This window comes from Parus major, chromosome 1, assembly GCF_001522545.3.
Source record: "Parus major isolate Abel chromosome 1, Parus_major1.1, whole genome shotgun sequence".
In the NCBI taxonomy this organism is placed as follows: domain Eukaryota; kingdom Metazoa; phylum Chordata; class Aves; order Passeriformes; family Paridae; genus Parus; species Parus major.
Genome location: NC_031768.1, coordinates 1361346 through 1378026, shown reverse-complemented (window position 1 = coordinate 1378026; position 16681 = coordinate 1361346). Strand labels below are relative to the sequence as shown.

Sequence of the window (16681 nt, the reverse complement as noted above, 5' to 3'; positions counted from 1 at the left end):
AGCCTGGCTCCAGAGCCCGCAGAGCACCCCTGGAGCCTCCTCTGGGCTCTCTCCAGCAGCTCCAGCTGCTCCCTGGGCTGGTCCCAGGGCTGGGGCAGCTCTGCAGGTGGGGTCTCACCTCAGGGGGCTCCGGGCACAATCCCAATCCCTTTCCTGCTGCCCACCCTGGGCAGGGGGGCTCTGGGAGGGGACAGGTCCAGCTCTCACCCCCCAGCAGTTCCAAATCCTTCTCCCAGAGATCTTGGAGCAAAGCCCTCCTGTCTCAGGGCAGGTGTATTTTACGTGCTGAGTAAAGCAAGGTTTTAGTGAGCAGCAATTGCAGCCTTCACACAGGAAGCCATCAGCTCCTCCTCCTCCTCCACTCCCAGGTCAGATGTCCCCAAATATTTCCCAGTCCCTCTTCCTGCCCTGCACCTGGATCTCTGTCCTTGGATGTGGCAGGAGCCTCCCCCAGATTTCCTGGCTTGTTGAAAGGGAGAAGGGATTGAGGGAGGTGCTGCAGGAAATGCTTTGTGAGATTTTCTTTGGGATCTCAAATTCCAGAGCCAGGGATCCTACAGGGGGAGGCAGCTGGCAGTGGCAGTACCTGGGAATTCCAGGGCATTGTATTCCTGGAGATTTTCCTGCTGAATTTGCAGCTCCCTGGGCAGGCAGGGTGGATTTCTGGTGGACCATCCAATATTTTATATTGGAAAATGAAACATTCAGGAAATCAAACATTATCCTCCTATAGGAAATGATAAATCTGGTTTTTGAGCCACCATAGAAAATCAGCCAATTCTACTTTACAGCAGCTGTAAAAAATAATCTTTTTATTCTATTTTTTTTTTCAATAGGACAAAGTTTAAAAAGAAATTAAATAACTTTTCCAGATACCTTCCTAAGCTCCTGGATTTACCATAAAATCCTGGAATCTTTTCTCCCTCCCAGGCAATTTCTGATTCCCCTGTGTCCCTTTTAGAGCACGTTGTTATGGAGAGGGGCATTGGATAATCCAGAATATTTCACCTTTCCTTAGTCTTGGTTTATTCTGAATTAATTTAAGAGGCTTCTGTGAGAATTCAAATTAACTTCTTAATTTTTAATTTTTTGCTTGTTTGAGGTTTTAATATTTTTTAAGTTCATTTTTTAAAAAAAATTTTGACTCTTAGAGCTTTAACTGTTTTATTTTCCTACAGCATGTAGTTATATGGAGGTTTGTGATGGACACTCAATCCTTTATTTCCTTGGACCTCCTGGCTGGTGAATGATATGAATTCTATATTATATTTTATATAATATTATATATTATATAATATTATATATTATATAATATTATATATTATATATTTTATATTATATATTTTATATTTTATATTTTATATTTTATATTATATATGTTATATTTTATATTATATAATATAACATATTATATTTTATATATTATATTTTATATAATTTAATTATATAAAAATTAATGCAATGGGGCTTGGACCGAGCTGGGCTGGTGGAGGATTCCCTGCCCATGGAATGATCTTGAACTTCCAACTCAAACCATTCCATGATTTTCAGGGCAAAGCTTGTGCAGGTCAGATTTAAAGTAAAAAATACAAATTCATGAATCAGCAGGAGGGATGGTTTGTCCTTAAAAAAAGAGCTTTTTTCCCTGAGTTCTGGAGTGCTCCAGCATCATTTGGGATGTTGTGGATACAAAATGAGTTACAGGCACGTTACAAACTCAACAATATCCAAGAGACTTGACAGGGAAAAGGAATTTTCTGGCAATTTCTGTGTGAAACTGATTTCTCCAAGGCTGCCAAGGGGGATTGTGGCCCTAAACTGGCACTGGCAGGAGCAGCTTTCCTCTCCTGAACACCTCAGATCCTGCAAACAATGGAATTATTCCCTCTCAGGAGATTCTGCTCATTGAGGAGGTGCCAAAATTTAGGTTTTTCTCTTAAATGCATCTCTTTGGGCATCCTCCTCCTTTTTGTTTTATTATTTTTTATGAAATCCTGATATTGACAGTTTTTGCCTGTAGGTTATAATGCAAATGGAGTTTTGGGAATTGTGTGGATTCATCTACAGAATCAAACTTTTCAATCCCTGATTTACTCATCTTTAAACTGAATTAGCCACTCATTCACATTGATTTTACTCACAGTGGAACACAAATATTTTGATTTTTAATGATTTAAAAATGGAACAATTCATCTTGTGGGTGAATAAAACGTGACAAGGACCAGGTTCCAGGTATGGAAATTTAAGTGAGACTTTGAGCCTGACACATCCACGGCCCTGGCTGTGAAAAACCAGGAGAAGAATGTGTTTAAATAAAGATTCCCAACCTTTCTCTCCTGCTGGGCAACACATTGGTGCCAAATATTCCTTTTACTCGCCACCACTTGTTATTAATGAGCTGCATTTAAATTGCTTTGAAGGTGCTTGGTGTTTTTTTGGGTGGCAGAGGTGTTTCTGTCTGGCACAAACAAAACCAAACTGATTTAAATAAGGTGTTTGAATGGAAGGAATGTTCACCTCTGGCTCTGTTTGCTGTTTGAGATGCTCCAGAACCACTGAATCCCTCTCCAGGCTGGCTGAGGACAGCAGAGCAGATTCCAACTGGTTGTAAAGTGATAGTAGCACACTGGGGGTGGCACTTTGTGGTTCCCTGTTTGCTCTGGCCCTGCCTCAATCCCACCCTGGTGCTTCTCCTCGTGCCTGACCCACGGGGAGATGATCCAAAGGCAGCTCCAAAACAGCACAAAAATAATAATAAAAAAATCAGATTGACACATTTCCTTTGGGAATCATCACACATCCCCTGGGGAAGGTGATGGCTCCAAGGATTTGCAGATCAGGAATCTGGGAAATTGCAGGAGCTGGGATTGGAGGAGGGGGTTGGAATTTGGGAGTTTTTAGTGGTTTTTAGCCCCCCTTCCAATGTTGTTTCCATTCTTATTTTTGGTCTCTGGAGCTCAGCCTGCTCAGGGTTTGGGGATTGATGGAGCACCAGGGCCTCTCCTTCTCTTTTTCCTTGCCTTTGGGATGTGTGGGATTCCCTCTGTTTCATCTGTAACACAGGAATCTTTTACACCTTTCTCCCCACATTTTTATCATTTCATTCATTTTATTTTATCAAGCTGCACATTGAATTTCTATGGAAGTGCCCAAGGCCAGGCTGGAGCAGTGGGGACAGTGAGAAATGTCCCTGCCATGGCACTGGATGAGTTTAAATTCCCTTCCAACCCAAACCATTCCACGACCTATGAGTTCTCCAGCAAAACTCTGATTATTCATAACAATTTCCATGTTTGATTTGCCAGATTTTCATTGCCTTGTTGGGTTTGGTTTTTTTTTTTCCTTGCTTTCAAATTTGATTTTGAAGTGATGGCAATTTTCTTTTGTTATTTGCTTGCTTTGCCTCTTCATCTTTTTGTTTTGCTCTTCACTCCCAGTTGTCTCCTCAGCCCCCGTGTTCTCTGAAATAGCAAACCCAGGGCTTGCTTTTGTTCTTGCTGAACTGCATTTTGGGAATTGATCAGGAATTATCAGCCAAAAATTCCATTTTTGAGGTTTAAAAAAAACACATTTTGGCGGTTTAGCAGGAATTATCATCCAGGAATTGCATTTGGGGAGTTTATCAGGAATTCTCAGCCAGGAATTGCATTTTGGGGAGTTCATTAGGAATTCTCATCCATTTTGGGGAGTTNAGACCCTTCCCAGCTCCGTTCCCTGCCCTGGACACGCTCCAGCCCCTCCAGGGCTCTCCTGCAGGAGCCACAACTGGTCCCTCCTGTCAGGGAGTTGAAGTTTTATTTCCATGTCATTGATTTTTCCTTGGGCCAGGGGGTGAACCTGTGTTCACTTTGCTTTCCCTGTTGATCTCACTCCAACTCAACAGCTCACTCCGTTCCATCCAGCTCCAAAAATCAGAGCTTTCTGCAGAGTTCTCCTGAAAGATTCCTAACAAACATTCCTTGGGAAATAATGAGAAAGCAGCACTTGGCAGAGAGAAGACTTTCCAGGTGGCCAATTAACTTTAATGAGTTTTCTGCTCTTTTTGTGTTCCTTATTTGAAAATACCTCGTGGGGTTGTTTGGGAGCCTTCTGGAGTTTGGGGAAGGCTGCTGACTTCTCCAGGCTGCCGTGATTTAGGGAGGCTCAGGGAGAGATGAAGACTTTCTGTGAGTTGAGATAAACAGATGTCGTTTGTTTGTGACATCTCCCTGCCTGGGAGCTCACACAGGACTGAGATGGAAATGTCTGGATCCTCTTTTGTCCCTTGGCCAGTTCTCTGTAGGTTTTTCTCCAGTGCTTGATTTTTTCTTTTATTCTTTTTTTCTTTTTTTATTGGTACAAAGAAGTTTAATTTTAGTTTTTAATCTGAGCTTCATTGTCAGGAACCAAACCAATCCTCTTCCTATGACAGGAAACTGCACTTTGGAGGTATTTGTACTTTTTTTTTTTGTTTTCAAGCTGCATCAGGTGCCTCCTGTAATTAAATTAATTTCCACCTATTCTCCTTCAGTTCTCTCATCCCTCCTTCAGCGCATTCCTGAAGCAATTGCAGCTCTTTGGAATTCTTCTCATTGAGTGTTTCTGCCATTGGCAATGCCAGGGAGCTGCCTGAGGAATGTTCTGTCCCTGGATTTCTGGGGGCGAGCCCAGGGGTGCCCAGGTGGCCAAGAAGGCCAAGACCACCCTGGGCTGGGTGAGGAATTGTNAATTGCATTTTGGGGAGTTTATCAGGAATTCTCATCCAGGAATTGCATTTTGGGGAGCTGATCAGGAATTAATCATCCAGGAATTGCATTTTGGGGAGCTGATCAGGAATTCTCATCCAGGAATTGCATTTTGGGGAGCTGATCAGGAATTAATCATTCAGGAATTGCATTTTGGGGAGCTGATCTTCACACCTGCCTGGGGGATTTTCCGTAGGAGGTGAATTCCAGGGTCCCTGTTGTTGATCACAACATCATTCAAGGGGGTCAGGAGACAGAAATTCCAGGTGGCTTTGCCAAAGCACAGGAAAAGCTCTTGTTTCCAGCACCTAAACCAGCAGGAATGAATGGTTATCAAGAAGAATAATTCAATAATTGACCGTGGAATCATGGAATGGGTTGGGTTGGAAGGGATCTTGAAGGTCATTCAGTTCCAACCCAACACCTTCCACCCTCCCAGGCTGCTCCAAACCCCACCCAACCTGGACATTTCCAGGAATGAGGAGGAACCCACAACCTCTCTGGCCACCCCCTTTTATTTTTGACTCTTGTTGAAACATTTCCATGAAGATTTTGTTCCATCTTTGCCTCTTCCCACAGAGCAGCTGAGCTTGGGGAGTTGCACAATTCCTTTTTAAACCTTCTCCTCGTGGCAGGATGAAATTTTTCCACGTGGATGGGAGAGGTTGAAATGCCCTCTGATCATCCCAAGCTCCTGGATACAATTTCATTGCCTTGATTTATGGAAGAGTGAAATAATGGTTACCTACCTGTCAGGATTGTTCTCTGGAGCATTCCCAGGTTTGAACAACCCTCTCCCCACCCTTTATTGAACACAAATCACGCAGAGTTAAAGCGCTTTTATTCTCCAAACACGTTTGGCCTCGCTCAAGTGGAGCCTCTTGGTGCTTTTCATGGCTCTTGAAGACCAAAAACAGAAGAAAGGAGCTGCAATTTTTTAATCTTACTTAATCCCCCCCCAAAATAAAATAAATTTCAGCTTCACACCCAACCCAACTTCTTGTTGCTGTTTGGATTTTCGAATATCTTGAGCTGTTTAGGCAGAAAGGTGTCCTGGCTCTGCAGGGCACCTGGATGAGAACAAAAGCAGCTGGAATATTTGTGGATTTATGCACATTTGAAGTATTTTCTGCTCAATTGATTGTCTTCTTCCACTAGATGGGGCTTTCTTCATTAATGAGTTCAACCATTACTTAGCCTTCAAATTCTTTTCCCCATTTAAAAGTGTGGATGTGCCTCAAGGATCAAAGCCCTGAAATGTTTGGGATGTTTGTTTTATTTTATTTGTCCTTTCCACCTTACCTTTATTAGAATTTTGGTGCTTTTTTAGAGGCCTTGAGCAAAGCTGGTGATGTGGAGGCACCAGAATCCACCAAATCCTTTATTGTTTTAAATTTAATTAAAGATAATTAAAGATAATTGAAGACAAAGCTCCCCCTGAGCTCTCTGTGGATCATTCCCATCCTTGCTGTGGCACAGTTTGGTCACTAAAATCCAACTTTTTTTGGGTTTGATCTTGTCCTGCTCCTTCTGATAATCCTCATTGTGAGTTTGCCCTGCTGAGGAGAGCCAAAGCAAATTCCCCCATTTCCCTGGTCTTAAAAATGAACATTCAGGTAGCAAAAAATAAGTTAAATTAAATTATTTTTGTGGAATTACCTTCATGAGGACAACGTGGAGCTCCTCCTGCACCCTCTGTGGTTCCCTCCAGGTGTTTTCTGCTCCTCTCACCTCTGCTGTTCCTCAGAACATTTTCTTTCCCTTGGATCTTCCACCTGCACACAGGGAAACGTTTTGGGGCCAAAACCTCTTCCAAGCCCACCACATCTTCACTGTTCCCCTTGGCTCAGGCTTGTATTCCAGGAGGATTTCAATGGGAATTTTCATCCAGCTTCCTTGAAGTCCTACAACAGATTTGAGCATCCTTAGGACTCAAATTTCAGACAATTTCTGGCTTCAATATGGCAAATTTGAGAAATTAAACCTGGCTCTTTTCTTTTTTTTATTTCCCTCATATGCAAAGACACGTTCCTCCTTTATTTGAGACCATCTCACATTTTAATTTATTATTTTTTTTGGAGTTAATGCATTGTTTTAACGTGTTCCAGTCTGCTCCCCTGCATTTAAATCATCCTTGTGTTTGCAGTCAAGCAGGAGGACAAAAATAACTGTGGGCTCGTGGTGAATCAGTGGAATTTTCCTGCATTTCTCCCCTGGTGACTCCTAGAGAGCACAAATGCTTTTTGCATTTCTCTTTGCAAGAACGAGGTGCTTTCCCTGCTGCATTCCTGTATTTTTCCCTGGTTTTGTCTCGCTGGGATTTGGGGTTGTTTACTCCACCAGCAGCAGCCTTGTGGGGTCAGAGATCAGTGCTTGCACTGAAGGTTTGAGGCTTTAAAAACCCTGCTGGCAGCTGATTTCAGTGTGGAGATTTGAGGGGAAGGGGTTCAGATCTCCTCAGGGATTTCATTGTCCATTGTGTTGCTCATTGTTTTTCCAGCCCTTCTTTCTTTCCTGAAGAAATCCAATTTTTTTTTTCATTTTTTTTTTACTCCCTTCCCTCTTTATTTTCTTTTGTTGTTGTGGCAGAGGGAAGCAATTGGAGAGAGAGAGAGAGACAGAGAGAGAGAGGTGGTTGTTTTTTTGAAGCCCCACGTTGTTCCCAGTGCCTGCAGTTTTGATAAAATACCTTTTTCCTGCGAGGAGTCAGAAAAGATCTGCTGGAACAGCTCATCCTCCCTTCCCCCCCTGCTCCTCCTTGGCTTATCAACAGTGCGTCAGTGGAAATTTCCACCCTTTGCTAATGGCAGAGAAAGCACAAAGTTGCAAAGCAGCCTTTGGAGGGAAGGAAGGGGGGGAAAAAACAAAATAAAAAATAAAAAACAAAATAAAAAAATAATAATTAAAAATAAAATAAATAAAAAAAAAGCCCCAATCCTGTCGCCGTTTTAGGAGCGCGATGAAAAGAGAGGCAGAAATGGAATTAAATGGTGGATGAGGAGCAATGGGATCAGAATCAGCAGCTGGAATTGCTGCCCCCATCCTCCTCCCTGGTAGGTGAGAGGATTTGGGAGGCTGCTTCCCAAGGAGGAGAGTTCAAGTGTCATCTGCTGAATTCCCCAGTGGGCTGGAATGGCTTTAGCAGAGAATTCTGCGTTTTTCAGGGCTCTGCATCCTCACATCCCGCTGGGCTGCGCTTCCACAAGATCAACCAGGCTGGAAAATGCTTCCTCCCCCAGTCCTCTGCCTTCTGGAGCCCCCAGAGCAGCTTCCCAAAATCCCAGTGATGCTGGGGGGCTTTTCCAGGAGGAGCCAGCCCAGCAGAGTTCCTGCAGATCCCTGGGATGAGCGATTCCCGTGGCTCAGGCACCCTGGAATGCCCAGCTGGAATGGGCTGGAGCTGCTCCCTTGGCTTCAGGGACAGCCCATTCCAGCTGGGCACCTCTCCTGGAGGAACCTCTCCTGGAGGGTTTTAATTAGGATTTTTTTTACCATTCAACCTATCCCATAAGGAATTGTGGAATTTCTGGGAAGGATTTGGAGATGATTTGAGGCTGTTTTGTGGATGCTGGTGTGAGATCAGGGTGGTGGCTGAGGAAAAGTGTCATTCCCATGTTTTCCAGGGGTGGATTCTGTAATCCAGTGGTGCTTCTTGAGTCATTCCTGGCCCCACTGCCAATATTTGGGATGTGATGCAAAAGAAAGAACCCAGCACAGCCTGAAGGAGACGAGCAGGGTTTGTTCACAGCCTCACCTCCTGGATTTCCCCTTTAGATTCCCAGTTCCCTTCTGGTCTTGGGGGATTTTCCCTCCAGGATCAGCTTGGTGAACAAGGGATGCTGCTGCTGTGGTTCACTGAGGAAAAATCCAAAATTCCTGCAAAGTCCTCTCTGTCAGGGGCAGTTTTGAGATGAAAATGGGATAACGTGCTTTCTTTTAAGGGATGCCACTTTTGGGTTGTGTGGTGCTCCATGGGGAGGTGGGATTGGAGAGTTGTGGGATTCTGGAATGGTTTGGGTTGGAAAGAACCTTAAAACCCATCCATGGAATGGTTTGGATTGTCAGGGACACCTCCCACTGTCCCAGGAGCTCCCAATGTCCAGCCTGGCCTTGGGCACTGCCAGGGATCCAGGGGCAGCCCCAGCTGCTCTGGCAATTCCATCCCANCCATGGCAGGGACACCTCCCACTGTCCCAGGAGCTCCCAATGTCCAGCCTGGCCTTGGGCACTGCCAGGGATCCAGGGGCAGCCCCAGCTGCTCTGGCAATTCCATCCCAGCCCCTTCCTAACCTCTCACAGGAAAGGATTTTTTCAGGACTCCATTTGAGTGAAGTTCTGGGAACACCTTGTTCTCTTGTTCAAACTGGTTTAACTACGAGCTCTTGGTGGTGTTTGACTTGGTTCAGCTTCCTGAAAAAAATCCAGAACTGTGCAGCCTCCCAGGCATTGAAACAGGGCCTGGGCTTAATGGATTTGTTTATTTCCATAAGGACCTGATGTGATTTCACTCAGGCTCAGCAAGGTAAACCTGTGAAGTGGTTTAATCTCAGTGCTGGGCTGGAGCCTAAGCCACAATTGCTGGCACAGAACCCTGGGATGGCTCAGGCTGGAAGGGCCCACAGAGCTCAGCCGGTGCCACCTCAGGGCACGGATTGTGGATATTGTGGAATATCCCCAGGAGGAGACTCCAGCCCCTCTCTGGGCACTGCCCAGGGCACAAGTTGTGCTCCTGTGCAGGGGGAATTGCTGGGCTCAGCCCCTGCCCGTGGCTCTGGTGCCATTGCTGGGCCTGGAGCAGAGCCTGGGCCTGCTCTGCCCCTCCTGCAGCCAGGGACGGACAGGGACGGACAGGGACGGGCAGGGATGGACAGGGATGGACAGGGATGGACAGGGAGGGACAGGGATGGACAGGGATGGACAGAGATGGACAGGGATGGACAGGAACACGCCAGGGATGGACAGGGATGGACAGGGATGAACAGGGATGGACAGGGATGGACAGGGATGGACAGGGATGGACAGGGATGGACAGGGATGGACAGGGACGGACAGGGATGGACAGGGACACCCAGGGACACCCCAGGGACAGCCAGGATCAGCCAGAAGCACCAGGGACAGCAGGAGTTGGAGCTGGGCAGGATCTCCATTGTTGCTCCAAGCCAGGAGCAGAGCACACTTTGCTCCAAACCCTTCTCTTGACCTGAACTGAGGCACAAATGGAGACAAATCCTGCACAGACCTCGAGCTGATTTGTTTGAATTCTTTGGGTTATTTGTTTTTCATGCTCCAGTTCGGCTCTTCTGATCTCCCTCTTCTCTCTTGCTCCCAGTCATTTATCATTCCCTTCATTAGAAATTTTCCAAACATGCCACTGCCTGCTAGGGCAGCCTAAATCCCCTCCTGGAGTTCCCCATGGAGCCATCTGTTCTTTCCTTCGGCCTTTTATTAATGAACTCCCCTCGGTGATGACTCGGGGTGGCCCCAGGTGCCGTTTCTGTTCCCTAATTCCCCTGATTTGTGAGTCTGAACACAGAGTCCCTGTGCAGCTCCCCTCCCTCCCCCTGGAACAATTGGACACTTTGGGATGTCTTTGTCAGAGTTGATTATTTAAGCTCTTACAGCAGCCTTGTTCCACAAGTGTCATTTCTCCTCTATTGTTCCCTGGTTCTCCTTCTCCTTGGCTTGGAAGCAAAGCAGGACAAGCAATTACTGTCAGCTGCTTCCTGGCTGGAATGAGGGGGTGAAAGGGGTTCCTGAAGTGTTCCAGGGGATGGAGTGGGCTGGGACACTTCACCTGGATGGAGAACCTTGCTCAGGGTCATATCTGCCCTCACAGCAGTGTAGGACAGGCAGCTCTGCAGCCAGGAAAAGTCACCTCAGAGGGAATCCCAGAATGGTTTGGGTTGGAAGGGATTTTAAGGATCATCCAGTGCCACCCCTGCCATGGCAGGGACACCTCCCACTGCCCCAGGTGTCTCCCACATCCCATCCAACCTGACCTTGGGAATGAGAACTTATCCTTTATTTTCACTCTAAGGCTGTAGAAGACGTTTGGGATTTGCCCTCTTCGGCTGCCCCTCACTCAGACCTTTTCAAGTTCCCTTTCCAGAGGGCCCAGATTCCTTTGGAAGTGGATTTGTGTATCCCAGCCTGGTGTTTGCACTGCACAATCCCATGGATGGTTTCTGGGAACAGTTCCCTCAGTTGTGCTCAGCAACTCAGAGCCCTGGGAAGGACTGGATTCCTTACTGGAAAATTTGGGTTTTTCTGGAATCTTCCTGCACACCCTTTGCAGCCTCATACCCTGAATGTGGCAGGTGCATAAAAGCCTGAATTTGGAATCCCAAATTTTAACATCAAATCAAAACTGCCTGATTTTGCTCACAGGAAAGATGTGGAACTCTTGGAACAAGTCCAGAGGAGCCACAGAGCTGCTCCAGGGCTGGAGCCCTCTGGAGCCAGGCTGGGAGAGCTGGGGGTGCTCAGCTGGAGAGGAGAAGCTCCAAGGAGAGCTCAGAGCCCCTTGCAGGGCCTGAAGGGGCTCCAGGAGAGCTGGAGAGGGGACTGGGGCCAAGGGCTGCAGGGCCAGGAGCCAGGGAATGGCTTCAGAGTAGGATTTGATGGGATCTTGGGCAGGGATTGTTCCCTGGCAGGGTGGGCAGGGGCTGGGATGGAATTGNTCTCCTTCTCCTTCTCCTTCTCCTTCTCCTTCTCCTTCTCCTTCTCCTTCTCCTTCTCCTTCTCCTTCTCCTTCTCCTTCTCCTTCTCCTTCCCTTCTCCTTCCTCCAGTTCTCCTGGAATTTTAATTTTTCCCAGGTCACCTGAAGGGAAACCTTGGTGATAAGGGGTGGTTTTTCATGAGGAGGACACAGAACTGTTGCAGAAATGAGGAGAATTTGGAATCAGGGATTTTTTTTATCACTTCCTTCCCTTTGAGGGACACAATTCCCGAGCCAATTCCTTTTTTATTGCTGCTCTCCCAGGAGTGGCCGCTCCAGCTTCAAAGGGAGAGGCTTTTACCACCCAGGTGGAGCCAGATTTGGGATCAAAAATCACCACAGGATCAAACAGATCGTGGCTTTTTTCCTCCTGCTGCACCTTTTGTGTGAGAAACAACCTCATTTTCCGTAATTGTGCTGGGGCTTTTTATTTAAAAATTATTTTTATTCTGTTTTCTTTTGGATTTTCCTGGGTTTTCAGCTATTCCTGGGAATTGTTGGGGAAAAAGGCTTATTTTGTATAATTATTGTGGGGGTTTTGACTTAAAAATATTTTTTGTGTGTTTTTTTTCAAATTTTTCACAGTTTTCAGCTATTTCTGGGTATTGTATGTGGTGTTGTACACACAGAGTGACACCCAGTTCAAACATCCCATCACTTCCATTCGATTCTTTTAATTTGATTCTCAAATAATTTAGAGTAACTTCTGCTGAGAGCTGACTGAAATATTTCATCTTCCTTTCTTTCCTGTGTCAAAGCACCAAACTATCCTATGAGGGGAAAAAAAGATGTTTTGATCAGTTCCAGGCAGCAACTGCCCTTAATGCTGTTAAAAATAGAACTTTTGGGTAAAAGAGAAGGAGATTTAAATGATGCTGTGTCATGTTATGACATGCTGGTATTAGTCAGTGCATAATTCCATTGATTAGTCATGAAATAACAGGAAAACATGAAGTAAGAGAATTTCTGTAAGATCAGATATAGTTTAAAATGAAAATTGAAAGGTTTATAATGGACTCCAGCAACCAGGTTAAATTGAAGCAATTAAAACCAGGTTTAATTCTTGTTTTATTCTGGATTGGGCATTTCTTGGGAAATTACTGAAAAACTTTCATGGAATTATGGAATATCCTGAGTGGGAATGAACCCCCAGGGATCACCCAGTGTCCCCAACAAGCCCAGCCTGGGCATCCCTGGGCTGTCCCCTTTCCCTGGGGAGCCTGGGCAGTGCCAGCAGCCTCTGGGTGCCCTAAAACCCAGCCTAAATCCCTGCTGGGCCAGCTCCAGCTGCTCCCTCTGCTTTAATATTTGGATTAATCCCAAAATTAAAAATCAAAACTTCGATGAGAAAAGAAGTTTAGAGTTTTGGTCAGCTCTGAAATGAAGGTTTGTGCTTGGAACTTCAGTCAAAAGATGATTTCAGGTTATTTCCTTTTTCTTGTTTGTATTTTATGATTTCATAATGGTCAAAAAATGCCCCTGGATCCCTGGCAGTGCCCAAGGCCAGGCTGGACATTGGGAGCTCCTGGGACAGTGGGAGCTGTCCCTGCCATGGCTGGGCTGGCACTGGAGGGGCTGTGAGATCCCTCCCAACCCAAATCCTTCTGGGATTCTGTGATTCCAGCCAAAGTCTGAGCCTGGATGAGCAGAGGATGATGATGGAAAGGTCACACATTCCCCTGACTGCTCCTTTTCCCTGGAATGCTCATGGAGTCCATGGCACTGCAGCTGTGCCTGACGGAGCAGCTGAGAACTGAACTGGGAAACAAATCTGTCTGCAGCTGAATTAGAGAAATGTGGAGTTGTGGATGGGTTGGGAGGGATTTTAGGGATCATCCAGNCCTTGGGCACTGCCAGGGATCCAGGGGCAGCCCCAGCTGCTCTGGCAATTCCATCCCAGCCCCTGCCCACCCTGCCAGGGAACAATCCCTGCCCAACATCCCTGGCCATCCCTTCTCCCATGAAATGTTGTGAATGAAGCAGCACTGCCTGTAAAGCTGGAACCAGAACTTTTACATCATTTTCTCCAGTTTGGAGAGACAATTCCCAACAGACAGGAGCCAGGGAATGCCAGAGGGCAGGGCTGGCTGGGATCTTGGGCAGGAATTGATGCACAGGATCTCTTGTGTCCCCTGGCTGGAACAGAGCAGGGAAGTGCAGGACACCCCATTGCTCCCTCAGGTGTGCTGGAGCCAGAAAAACCTGGAAAACTCCAGCTCAGCTCCTGAGGAATTCAGGATCTGAATCTTCAGGAAGGGATTTATTGCAGAAATAACTTTGGCAATGGAGATATCAGTGAGGAGGCACACTCTGCTTCCTGCAGGGTGGTGGTGGCTGTGTCCTCATGGACACCAGGAGAGCTGTGGGGACACCAGAGGGATCTGAGACCTGGCACAGGGACAGCAGCAGGGATTTAGGCTGGAGCTGGCCCAGCAGGGATTTATTTAGGCTGGGTTTTAGGGTACCCAGAGGCTGCTGGCACTGCCCAGGCTCCCCAGGGAGTGGGGACAGCCCAGGGATGCCCAGGCTGGGCTTGTTGGGGACACTGGGGGATCCCTGGGGGTTCATTCCCACTCAGGACATTCCATGCTTCAATCCCACTGCTGGATGCTCATCAAGCTCCAGCAGGGTGAAGGTTTAAGCTGTGTTCACGTCTAAGATGTGATTTGGGATAAATCCACCTCTTTTTTTTTTAATTAATATTTATTTTTCACATCTGCATTCAGCTCCGAGGCAGAGCTTTGCAGAAGGAATTTTTTTGTGTGTGAATGAGCTTGAGATGTTTCCCACTGGCATCTGTTCCCCAAAAAAACCCCTCAGGAATTTGAGGAAGGAGCTGCTCCTGCCATCCTGCCTTGTTTTAAAAATTGTCAAGATGTGGGAATGATTGGAAGAGGAAAAATCCAATTCCTCAATCCCCTTGGGTCAGCAGTGCTGGCCAGAGCTCCAGGAGTGTCTCAGGGAAAATCTGGGATTGGTGGGTGCCTGGATGATCCTGTGGGACACATTCCTGCTCAGAATATTCCATGATTCCAACAGAATTCAATTGAGAATTTCAATTTCATCACTGAAATCAAGCTAACATTGAGCTTTTATTCCAAACAACCCAGGCACCAAAATAAAAAAATAATTTAGGGACTCCCATTATAAAAAAATCTCACAGGAGCAGAAAAAAACTTAAGAATTCTCTTAAGAAACCTCCTTATTTCCTTGAATTTCTGCTGTTGCAGCCCAGGTATTTTGGTTTATTTGGTGTGTTTGTCATTGCAGGTATTTCCTGATAGATTTGGAGGCTCCCCCTTCCATCGTGTCCCCCATGATGGATCATTTGGGACGGGACATCGATGTCATCAGAAGGGCTTTTATCAAACACCCCCTGGCCAAGGCAGAAGAATGTGGTGGCATCACCCCAGTCAGCCCTGAAGAGAAACTCTCCTCCAAAAAAAACTGAAAATCTCAAATCTTTCAAACCTTTCTTAATCAATTTTTTTTTTTTTTAATTGCTGCTGTGGAAAAGAATTGTGATAATTCCTGTCCAGCATTAAAAAAAAAAATAAAATCCCTTTATGACCAGGGGATGTGTGTGGTCTATCACAATATCCTCATTATTTTGGTTCAAATAATTGGAATGGTTTTAATCTGGGTGCTTATCTTGATATTTGACAACTCTGCAAATTGATTTGCTTTTCTCTCAGAGCATTACGTTGATAATGAAGATTTCTCCAGCAGCAGGAGGCTATAAATAGCATTTTTTCCAGAGATTACTCCAGAATATGGATATTTACAGGAGAGATTAAGATGTCTGCAGTGGAAATATAAAAAATCTAGGATGTGATTTGGTGGGGAGGTTGTTTTGGAGGGGAAAAAAAAGGCAATAAAAGTGTGGTTAAAAATAAAACCTGACAACTTTTTTGGTTTTTTAAGTATTAAAAAATCCCAAAACCTTCCCTGCCAAAAGCCACCTCATGGTCCTGGAGGTAAATAATGTTCAAAGCACAGGTAAAAAACCCTTTTTACAGAATTCCAGGTGGGAATTAGAAACCCCCCAAGCTTTTGGAGGAGCAGGAGAATCAAAGATGCTTTTTTTGCCATCAAGTGGACATTTCAGACTGGGAAAAACATCAGAATAAAGTGTTCATGTGTCCTTTTTGTCTTTCTTTTGTTGAAAACAGGAGGAAAATCAGTGATATTGTTGTTGTGTATAAAGACCTCCTGCTCTCTGATGTAAATCCAGTGGTTGGATCATTCCTAGGGGGGTTTTGTGCTCTTTTTTTTCTTCCTTGGATGTGGAATTTGGGGAAGGAAAAGAAGTTCTTCTGAATATCTTTTTTTTTTTTTATATTTTTTTTTAAATGCATCAGAAAAAAAAGTAACATCTTACATCTTTAAGAGTTATGAATGTCTGGATTTGTGGGGTTTATTTGTTCAATTTTCATCATGTTTTTTTATTTTAATTTCAATCTGATTTTATTTTTAATGCTCTTTTTTCCTGGGAAAATCATTGGAAGAACAGAGGGAATGCACTACACACTCCCTGAAGCTAAATCCATATTAGAGGTGCTTTTATCCAGGCAGATCTTTCCTTATCCATGATTTTTCCTTGTGGGACACACCTTGCTCCCACCCAGGGATGAGCTCAGCCAGGAGGAGCCGTGGATTTGGGAATCTGTGCCCTGGGTTTGGCTCCCTGAGCTGCTGAAAATTCACATTTTTGGTGTAGAAAATGCCAGCTGTAAGAATGTCTCTTACTCAGGGGTTTCTCTGAAGGTTTCCTGGAACAGAGAGTGGACAGAAAACCTGGGGTTTAAAGGGATTTTGCCTCTGACCTGGAATTTGAGACCTGGATTTGGGTTGAGTAGGAAGGGGAATAAATAAGATTTCAATTCTCTTATGTGAAGCCCAGCAAAGGCTGGAAATGTAAAAATGTTATTTGTCCTTTTTCAGTTTTCTTGCTGTAGTTTTAAATTTTGCATTTAATTTGTCCCAATTTCAAGGTCAGTGGAGAGGCTGAGAATCAACCAAACTGAGAAACAAATCTGTCTGCAGCTGAATGAGAGAAATGTGGAATTGTGGATGGGTTGGGAGGGATTTTAGGGATCATCCAGAGCCACCCCAGCCATGGCAGGGACACCTCCCACTGTCCCAGGAGCTCCCAATGTCCAGCCTGGCCTTGGGCACTGCCAGGGATGGGAAATCCTCAACCTTCCAGCAAGAATCAATTCAGAATCAATTAATTAA

At 45.4% G+C, this 16681-nt stretch overlaps 2 protein-coding genes across 2 annotated transcripts in view; both read left to right on the top strand.

Moving 5' to 3' along the window:
- Positions 1 to 15019, top strand: part of SLC5A3 (solute carrier family 5 member 3) — a 39324-nt gene extending 24305 nt beyond the window's left edge. The window contains exon 4 of the mRNA XM_033518065.1: positions 14714 to 15019. The gene's annotated coding sequence lies outside the window, so the exon portion shown is untranslated. The remainder of the gene's footprint in view (positions 1 to 14713) is intronic.
- MRPS6 (mitochondrial ribosomal protein S6) overlaps positions 1 to 15122 on the top strand; it is a 39597-nt gene extending 24475 nt beyond the window's left edge. The window contains exon 3 of the mRNA XM_015635769.2: positions 14714 to 15122. Coding sequence (XP_015491255.1) covers positions 14714 to 14894 — 181 coding nt within the window. The 3' untranslated portion in view covers positions 14895 to 15122. The remainder of the gene's footprint in view (positions 1 to 14713) is intronic.
- Positions 15123 to 16681: the final 1559 nt, after the last annotated feature.